The sequence below is a fragment of the Ips typographus genome, linkage group LG16 (genome assembly GCF_016097725.1).
Source record: "Ips typographus isolate SLU linkage group LG16, UJ_Ityp_2.0, whole genome shotgun sequence".
Classification (NCBI taxonomy): Eukaryota; Metazoa; Arthropoda; class Insecta; order Coleoptera; family Curculionidae; genus Ips; species Ips typographus.
The window spans coordinates 9,145,379-9,155,156 of record NC_138437.1 but is presented as its reverse complement, the minus strand read 5'-3'; the positions used below and the strand labels follow the sequence as shown (position 1 = coordinate 9,155,156).

Here is a 9,778-nt window from a genome sequence, read left to right as displayed (position 1 = left end):
TTAATATACACTTCCCAATTATAATTTCCAACATTTCTACTTGCGGATTTGCCTTTATCCGGACCTGATAAAGAGAGATTTTATAAGTTAGCTGAATTGCCGATTTCCAATATAGCTTTAACCCATAGAATTCGGGTGTAGCTTCTTTTCAGGAGGGCACTTTATTATATTTTTCAATACTTTCGATGCTTTTCCAATGCATACAATTGATAAACTTTTTTCGTGGTGAACCAAAACACACTATTAAACAAGGTCCGGATGGTCAGTTATTTTGGTTATTCTATGTGTTCGGTGTACTGTACTTTGATATTAGAGTGATAAAAGAAGCAAACAGGAGGAAAGCTGTTCTTAACAATTCTCCCAAATGATTTTTCTCTAACGCTTTTAATGAAACCGATATACTGTCGTTTTGTCTTCTTCAAACTTATCGAATTTTTATTATCCAGAAACTACAAAATTATTTTTATAATACTCATTTGTATAATACTAATAATAGATATAGTTATCTTCTTTCGAAAACGTTAATAAATAATTTATTTTGAATGAACAGTGGTGGTTTTGTTATTCATTGATTCTCTCGTTCCTATAATCCTTGATTCATTTACCATATGAATTTATACATAATTCTATGGTGAGATCGAAATTTATGAGGGATATATACGAAGCTATAGCCTATACTTTGTGCCGTTACGTCGCCTTGAAGGCCAAATTTGTCAAAATTGTTATTGTTTTTCATTTCCCAATGCTTCTCATTTATTTTTATAGGTACTCTTGTTATTCCACGTCTGTTGCGCTATCTTCGTATTATTTAAATTGACGTACTACGTTCCTAAAGAGGGAATTTGGTCGAAGACAAATTGTAGCTGACAGATGAAATCCATTACAGATTATTAAGTATTAAGTAGCTGCGAATTTCGAAGGAACAAATTCCAAGTCTCTGTTCACCGCAAAATAGTGGTTTACGCGGGTGATACGTATACAAACTGTAGTTTATATACTTTCGTAGAAAATGGGAGGTAAATTGGAAAGAAGGCTACGAAAGAAAACATCATTTCAAAAACCCATCACGTACTAACTCCCAACGTAACATTCCAGACATCGAATCCTTGAATTAATAAACAGCACATTACCTATAGTGCATTGTCACATCCAGGTTTCGCCCGGAGTTTATCCCTTAGGACGCACGCCGCCGCGAAAATATCTTGCTTTTATAGATATCGATGCAAGCCAAAATATTTTACAGGACCAATCTGTCACAAAGGATTGGTCTTTTAACGAGTGACAGCTAAGATTACATTCCTTTGGGACTTCATGAGTAATGGTTTTCCTACCGCTTGAATCTTTCGACGTTACAAGGAATACGTACGTAATCCTTATGGAATGAATCTAACGACTAGTTTCTTTTACTCAAATATCTGTAGTTTAAAACATTCTATTACTAAGTTTGTTAACTTTCAAATTAAACATGGGACACGTTCGGAATGGACACAACCTATAAGAGGAGTGCAAAAATAAATGAGAATCAATTCCCAGACGATTTTTGATAAATCCAAAGTCCTCGGAGATGTTACGATAAGAAGTATAGGCAATAGTTGCGCAGATAGTCCTCATAAATCTCGGGGATTCGATCTTGGAGGCATATAAATTGCACCTGGGACTACAGAAGTAACGCTAACAGGACCGCGAACGTCTGGATGCAAAACAGGGGGTAGGGTCCACCTTTAAATAGATGTCTCTATTCCAAGTTTCACAATTTATACCATAAATTGATTTAAGACATCGATTTACTTGTTTTCCGAGACTGCTTAAGTGTCATTTGCGGATCCGGAGATAAATGTAGTTTTGAAAATGGTTATTTCTCTATTCCAGAACAGCTATTGAATGTAAACTATGATTTCGAAATAGAATAATCCAATACCCTTTCCAGAGCGTAATTGAATAAAGCTTTTCTATTTAAGGCAACAAAACAGCAGTAAAGAAGACAATTAAAGAAGCTTACGTCAGTTTCTCAGCGGATCTCCAAATAAGCAACTTGCATTAATTTGCTCCGTTTAGCCAGGACTTAGTTAAACGCGGTGAAAATCCCATCAACAAAGTCATCGTTTCAAAACTACCTCTTCCTTAGCACGTACACAGGCTTAAGCAAGTTAAGGCGGTTGTAATTATAACGGATCTTTTAATTATTGCCTAAAGCAAGGAGCAATACAAAGGAAACAGTCTGGTACTTCAACGGCAAATATACACGATTAGCACAAACGAATCTTTTTGAAGAAATCTTTGCCGATGTTCAGCCTTAAGGCTTCGGTTCTCGAAAAGGAATTGCATCATTCTTTGTTGAATCTGTTTGCTTTTAGGCATCCCTTTCTTAAATAATCCACTCTATTTAAAATGTTAATTAAATGTTTGTTTTCTGGCTTAAAACTTTAATTATAACTTCCTCAAAACGTCCAAAACTTGAAAAAAACATATTTTTTTAAAATTGAATTATTATTGTATCTAGAAGTAAATGAGACAAAATTTTAGAGCTTCTAATTGATACTCAGTCCCAGTTACTAGACATTCAAGATCCGTTTAAAACCCGATGCTGCAAAAGAAAATGTTTTTATTTTACAATATGCATTTAATTTAACCACGCAAATTAACTAATTAGAGGTTGAATATGTGTCTGTACCACAAATTATAAACATCAGGCGTTAAGGTTAAAATGAATTAATTAATTTGACGTTGGCAAAAAACATAATTCAAAATTCACAATACACGTACGAAACTGAACGACCGCGAAATTTTCAACCTTCAAAGCTCTGCAACCGCATTAAACATTTAAAATAAAACGGCATGTTTTACGGTCCAAATATTTTAATAGACAGAGGCAATGTTTTTCGGTTGTAATAGGACTAAATTGTGAACAAAGTCGCAATAAATCTGGAAACCACACCATGGTTGGTTTGCTCGCTTCTACGTTATTTATTTGCCCAACTCTCTATATTTCTATAATGTTTTGGGGAGAATGCGCGTACTAGCAGTTAATCTTTTGAAGAGGCGATGCCAATGATACTTTCTGGCTTTGATTACTGCAAAGAATATATTGTTGCTAACGGAAAAGCATTTTTGACAAAGCCCGTGATTTGTTTACGACTGTTTCAGAGTGATTTAATATTTCAGGGACTTGTATGCAGCACGAAGCAATATATAGTTGCCTCTACATAGTTTAACTCCTTTTCTAGTTGGTGAATCCATACGATTTGTTTTACTTTAATGACTATCATTGAGTTGATATTGATTAAAGCAGCTCATATATTATTTCATAAGCTCGCGACTCTCTAATTTATTGTTATGCCATTGATTTTATGATTTTTATGCCTCTGTCTTTAGTAGTATGTCTTCTGAGACCTGATTTCTTAAAATCTTGTTTTTTGATGCTTTTTGACCATAGTAAAGTCTCTTCCTCTTCGTCAAAGGCTTGTTTATAGCCTACAAATCACACGTGAAGATTTAGGTTTATGTCTTCTTTTGTTAGCTATTGACAGAACATTGATTGCTAACCTGTTCTGGATCTGCAGGTGCGATTGGTCTGTGCCATCTCTGTTGTAAGCTATTACAGAGTGTTACCAAATAACAAATATAAAGGGAGACGCAGAAAAGTTTTTAATTAGTGTTGGGGGTTTTCTGTCATGTTTGTTGCCAATTCAGCTTTATCGTAGTCACATAGCAAATCTCCTGACGGCAACGTCCTCTGAAAGGCTTTTCAGACCTGTGGCCCTTTCGACGTGTCTGTACGTCCCCCAGGAGTCCAGGACGCTTGCTTTCCGTCCACGTCGCTATTCTATTGTTGTGTAACGTTTGTCGTGCTGGATTTTCGCGTTCCCAGCGTGACAGGTGAACTGGCGCGGACCTGAGGGAGACTCGTATGTACAGCTGTGTCGGAATGATTTGTGAGACCCGTCACGAATCTAGCCGAAGGAAGAATTATGAATGAAATTACTCGATACTTGAATTGGTTTTGGGGAATTTTTATTTGGATAGGTTGAAAGCCATTTATTTCGGGAGCGCTGATTATTTCGGAGGGAACTTGTTTTTGGGGTGTTGTATTTATGTTCGACATTTGTTTTTGACAAATGCTTTATTTAGACTCTAGTTTAAAACCTTGATTTAAGTCAGTGCGATAAAACGAAATAGAGGCTTAAAAAAATTGATTTAGAAAAAGCTTTAATTTGGTTATTTCTGAGTAAAGAAACAATTACGAGTTTCAAAACTTTTTAAATTAACGGTATGTATCGTGTCAAAAAATTACATCAGAAACTTTGCAAGCTATTAAAAAAAAGTTTCAAAAACCGTATTACGACAGATAATTACGTAATGTCCGCCGGAACTGAATAGCTTAAAGCCTCATGACAAGAACTTTATTTCTAGGACTTGAAGTTTTTCCTTTAAAATTGCCTCTCAATTCGCAAAAGTTAGAATATTTCTCGTGGAGAATCTGTGCCGAGATATACATTACGAAGTTCTAATTCCCTTCTGAAGTTGTTAAGACATTTGCGATGAGAGGAATACTCCAAAGTGGGGTAATGACACATATATGCGACCCAAATGACCTAGTTTTAAGTGAGTATCTCAGTCAGTAGCGGCATCGAGGTGGGAAGATGTTTAAATTAACCTTGCTCAAAGGATGCTCTGCGTTTGACTATTCTGTTTATGACATGCTACTTTTAAGTGATCCGTTAATGAATTCTCGCATGTATTAGCTTGACAATATATAATAATTATTCTGAGATTCTATTTGAAGGAAACTTTCGTTGACTTTCTTTCAAAAGGTAAATATGGATAAATATAGATGGCACGACGTTGCATTCTCTACGGAACGTTAACATTAACACCATGGACAAATAAAACAATAATCGTCAAGACAGAATGTTAGTAGACACATTCTAACTTCCTTAATGGACTTGTGGGTAAGTTAAATGTTTGGAAAAACTATATAGGTTAGACTAGAGTGATAAATTTTGATCTGCAGGAAACGGCTATTTTTCTCTAGACACGTATTCACACTGGCACTTGCATAGTTATAAAACACAAGAGGCATAGGTATATAAATTTAAAAATTGAATAAAAATGTAACTTGAACACATAGAACAAGGCTTTACTTTAATGGTTATCATATTTCTGGTTCCACCTTACAAGTTATAGCTGCAAGGCGCTGAAAAATAATAGGATCATAAATTTGAAATTTCTTATCCTCCATTTAACAAAAAGTGTCAGTCCGCGGATAAAATTATGTGTCTTTTATGGTATATGTATTACGATTTTACGGCTTAATAAATTTCTTCAAAGGCATGTTATTTTTACTCTTACCATCTCGTTCCGATTAATTAGAATGAAAACTGAATAGATTTTCGAGTATCATGTTTCATTTATATTCAATTCGCACTCCAGAACCGCGATTAGGAATTTGGACAGGCCATATTGACTATTGCTTCAAAGATGGCAGCGCGGAAATTGCAGAGTGCTGGAATAAGGGATTTACGTTAAATTAATGTTTATCCGTACCTAAACGGTTAGGGTTAGTTCTCCAAACCCAGCTTCAAAGGGATTGTTTAATCTTCGGACATATAGCAATATTAAACCGACTTGTGTGTACCACGTCCAATCAGATAAGACCGAAAATTGAAGTGAAAGGTGATTAGCAAAGTGAAAATTTATGTAGGTATAAATAAAAATCATCACCATCACCAAAGACAATGAGGTCATGTAAAATATTCTCACTTTCCGTCATACCGGAAGTAGTTGCCTATTAAAGATATGAGTAGAGATATTGAAAAACAACTTCTTCAGGCAAATAGTTCGGACTATTAATCTCTGTTGTGCATTGCAAATTTTGACGCAAAATTTGCAAATTAATAGTAATACTCCAAGGGAATTAAAAGGAACTCCGGTCATAATCCTTCTATAGTAGAAAACTGGGACAGGCAAAGAAGTAGGACAAAGTTTCGCAAACTCTTCGTGATTTGATATTAAAATCGAGGACATTTTACACATATACTAGTCTGGTAAATAAATTTTAACATATTATCTTTCCCATATTAATTAACGGCATAATGGTTTTGCCGTTCCTGATAAAATCAACGACATTATAAATATACACACAAGATATAAATTAATATTAGTTTTTTAAATAGCAATTCATCATTGAAAATTCACCACACCGCGGGGAATATGAAAATATGTAATTTCCTTTCGCCGTAAATGTTAAATTTTGTATTTATTTACATTCGATTTCCGATTGTCCGTTTTAAAAATTGTATTATAGGCAAATACGTACTAAATGTGCCACAAAGCGAAATTACCGAGTATTGTTCGATTTAACTGGAAAAATTGCGCACGTACTGGCCACCAAGTTTTCACGTATTGAATTTGTATTAGTAGGTAACTGCTCTTTTTTAGAAAACAATTTATGAGTGGAAACAAATTGAAATAAAAAATGTAGTCAATAATCGACTATATTTTTTATGCGAAGACTTAACTTAATTTGAATGGTACAATAAAACATGATTGACAAGTAGGTACTGTCCAGTTTCAAAGTTCACCTCTAAGTTAATTTGCTAAAACAATGTAAGCCATTTTTATGAATTTAAACAAGCCGAAAGTACATGACCCAACTTCTGGAAACTCACTTGTCCTTAATTATTCCTCTTTAAGGCCTTGAGGGTAACACTAAACGTGCCGATATATACCCTTACGATCTGTTAGTTAAGTTTCCACATTATAACTTATTAGGCTGAAATGTTCTGATTTTTTGTTGTTATAAGTTGTAATCAACTTCTTCTCCTAATTTGTGCTTTAGTAAATTCTCTTCTCCGGACTTCACGTTTCGCAATTTTTGCTCAATTAATAATTTGAACGTCATCTTTCAGACCAATTACAAATCTTAAATATGTTACTTAACTATAAATGTGTTTTTTTTTTAAAGTTAGATTGAAAAATGTTTAATAAAATTGCATAACTGAGGTAACGTGCATTCCAAGCCGGAAACTTGGCTGCACAAAACTCTTTTAGATATTGATATATGCAGACGTAGCCCGTAAGTTTGGGCCCCGTAGGGAGAAATAATGGTCTGTGAAAATTCAAATAATGAGATATGCTGCCGTATGGTAGGTGGATTTAAAAGGGTAGCGCGTTCTGGAACAGAAAGCTTATAAAAATGATAATTGAGTTGTATTGTTATCCGTCTAAGCGTTTCTGCTTTCCACTTTTTCATGTTTCGCTTTTACTTCCAATTGCAATGCAATTTTAATGAACACATCTATGACCGAGCTTGACATATTTCTCAAGTATACATTTTATTTAAAATTCATATTTTTGATTACGCCACGTTGAGTCGCTATATTGGATATTTTTGCGTTTGACACGAAAAATAAACGCAATTAAACATTTTCGATTTGAAATTTATTGATTCAGTTTTCACATTCTAATTACTCAACTTTAAACTGGGAACTGAAATATTTTACGTCTCTTCAATTACCAATGCGTAGCAATTTAATTTAGAATATATAAAAGTGAAATATACTTTCAACGCAAATATTCTCTATTTTCGAATGGAATTGTTTCAGTCCCTTTAATAGTATTAATAACTGAAATTTTATATGGTTTACGTACTGCGGATTATTTGTTTGTTTAATACGCAATTTATTGGAAACGCATTATTTTAAATACAGTTTTCAAATAATGCAGAACACGTTTTTTATGCTTTTTTTTTCTATAAGCAATAAATCTAGGAAAAGGTAGCAAAAGGGAATAATAAAAGATAGTTGAATTTACGAATATATCTATTTTTGGCATTCTTTTCAATTTACATATTTAGGGCTAAAAGTTGATTCTTAAGGACAAAATTCAGTTAAGCGGTTTAGCCAAATACAGATATGCAATTTATATTTTGTAAATAGTTATAATTGATATGCCCATAAAGATAACTTTCAGTCCTAAGCTTTGGTAAAACCCTATCCAATTTATTTTAAAACTGATTTACAGAACGAATTGTTATATACTAGTTCTTATTATTGTTTCAGCATTTTTAATTACATATATGTACACAGATGCACTGCTAATAATTGGATACTTTAACAGTTTACTGATAAAGTGATTAAGCCTAACATGTATAGTATACACTTTGTACTTTTAATTACAATTTAATACCATAACAAAAGTCTGTTTTAAGTTAAAGTAATGGTTTTAAGTATATAACCAGCTTTTAAGACTGTAAAGTGTTCTTTGACTACTAAACTGCCCAAAAAGGGAGGTTGCCTTAAACGGGATATTTACAGTATATACATTCACAAATTGGAAATTTCAGTCGATCTTAACATAAGCAAATTATGAGCATTTTGTCACTATTTAGTCCAACCAAATTAAAATAATTCTTGATAATTTTTATACAGGGTGAGTCAACAATATACAAAACAATTTAAAGTGAAAAGTGCAATATTTCTAAATTAAGTTTCTTTACAATCATCTCAAGAAATATAAAACCTCCAAATTTAAAATGTCATCTAAGATTGAGCGATGGAATGCATACGTTCGTTATCTACTTTGTTAACACAGCCTATAGTTACAAATACATATCCTGTATAAAAATTTCACTTCTAAAAAATCTGCTACTAAAAGAAACTGTATTTTTTTGGTTTATTGAACAAAGCGATTCAAAATTACAATCCCAAATTTCTCAACTAATTGTATCGAAAAATATGAAAAACAAACATCTGTTCAGTATTTGAAAAGAAGTATGTAGATATTCCCACAGTGTGAGTGTAAGTAAAAGCAAAAACACAAGTCGATCTTCACAAAATTCTAATTTTGTGTTCATTATTTATTATTTAAGTTTAACGTGAAAGTACCAAGTATTTGCTTAGTAATTATAGTGTGACTTTCTTCTCCTGCAAATTGATATGAAGGTGATCAAATATTGCTGTCATTAATTTAAACTTTCTTACACTCCCTTATAAAATTTAAACGTACACTTAAGCATAACCCCTTACAGTATTTACACCCCCAACTTGAAGTTAATATACAATTTACATGGATATTGTCTAGCTCCTAATTATCAGCTCTTTTACCCATTTACAGGCTGAATATGGAACTTAATTATCTCCAAAACGTCGATGCTACAATACGGATTACTATAACGATCTCTGGAATATTTACTTATATACACGAATGTAACACCAAAGAAAACGAGCAGATCGTCTTAGACTGAACCGCCTCTGCTTTCTCACATTTACTAGAAAAGCTGCTTATACCTATTTGTTAAGTTTAAAGAAAGCCCAGAGGAAATTGAGTGAATAAGGCTTCTACTTGATTCAAGGATTCATAACAAGTGTATGAAAAAAACATTTTGTTTGGGTAAAAGAGCCGGTGGTCTTTATATAAATACAAAAAATTTGTTGATTTTCAAGTAGCATAATCAAACCAAATTGAAAATTACCGTAATCACAAGTAGACACATAGTACGAGCAGTAGAATATTTACATAAAGAACAAAGCTGAATTGCCGTCCCATTATAGAAGTTCCTGATCCTTTAAGGGGTGGTTCCTTGATAGGAGGAGGACCATTTGAAGGAAGGGTGTACTCAGTGTCGTAGTCGTATTCTGGAACAAATAGAACATTCATTTCAAGCAGCTCTAGGTGAATAAAAACTGCATTAAAATTCAGCTCAGAATTTCGAAACTTATGTTGTAACCATATAAGATTGTCTACTTTGCAGAGACAACACATTTTTAACACCAGACTG

General features: G+C 33.3%; 1 protein-coding gene across 4 annotated transcripts in view; it reads right to left on the bottom strand.

Annotated features, from left to right (window-relative positions):
- Window positions 1-7,802: 7,802 nt before the first annotated feature.
- The window catches only part of LOC145738805 (neurotrimin-like), a 42,502-nt gene continuing 40,526 nt past the window's right edge, over window positions 7,803-9,778 (bottom strand). For 3 of the 4 annotated variants that reach the window (XM_081993866.1, XM_081993869.1, XM_081993868.1), the window contains one exon: window positions 7,803-9,635. In XM_081993866.1, the coding sequence (XP_081849992.1) occupies window positions 9,478-9,635 (158 nt within the window). In that variant the 3' untranslated portion in view covers window positions 7,803-9,477. The remainder of the gene's footprint in view (window positions 9,636-9,778) is intronic. The other variant, XR_014180868.1, reaches the window with a different exon arrangement.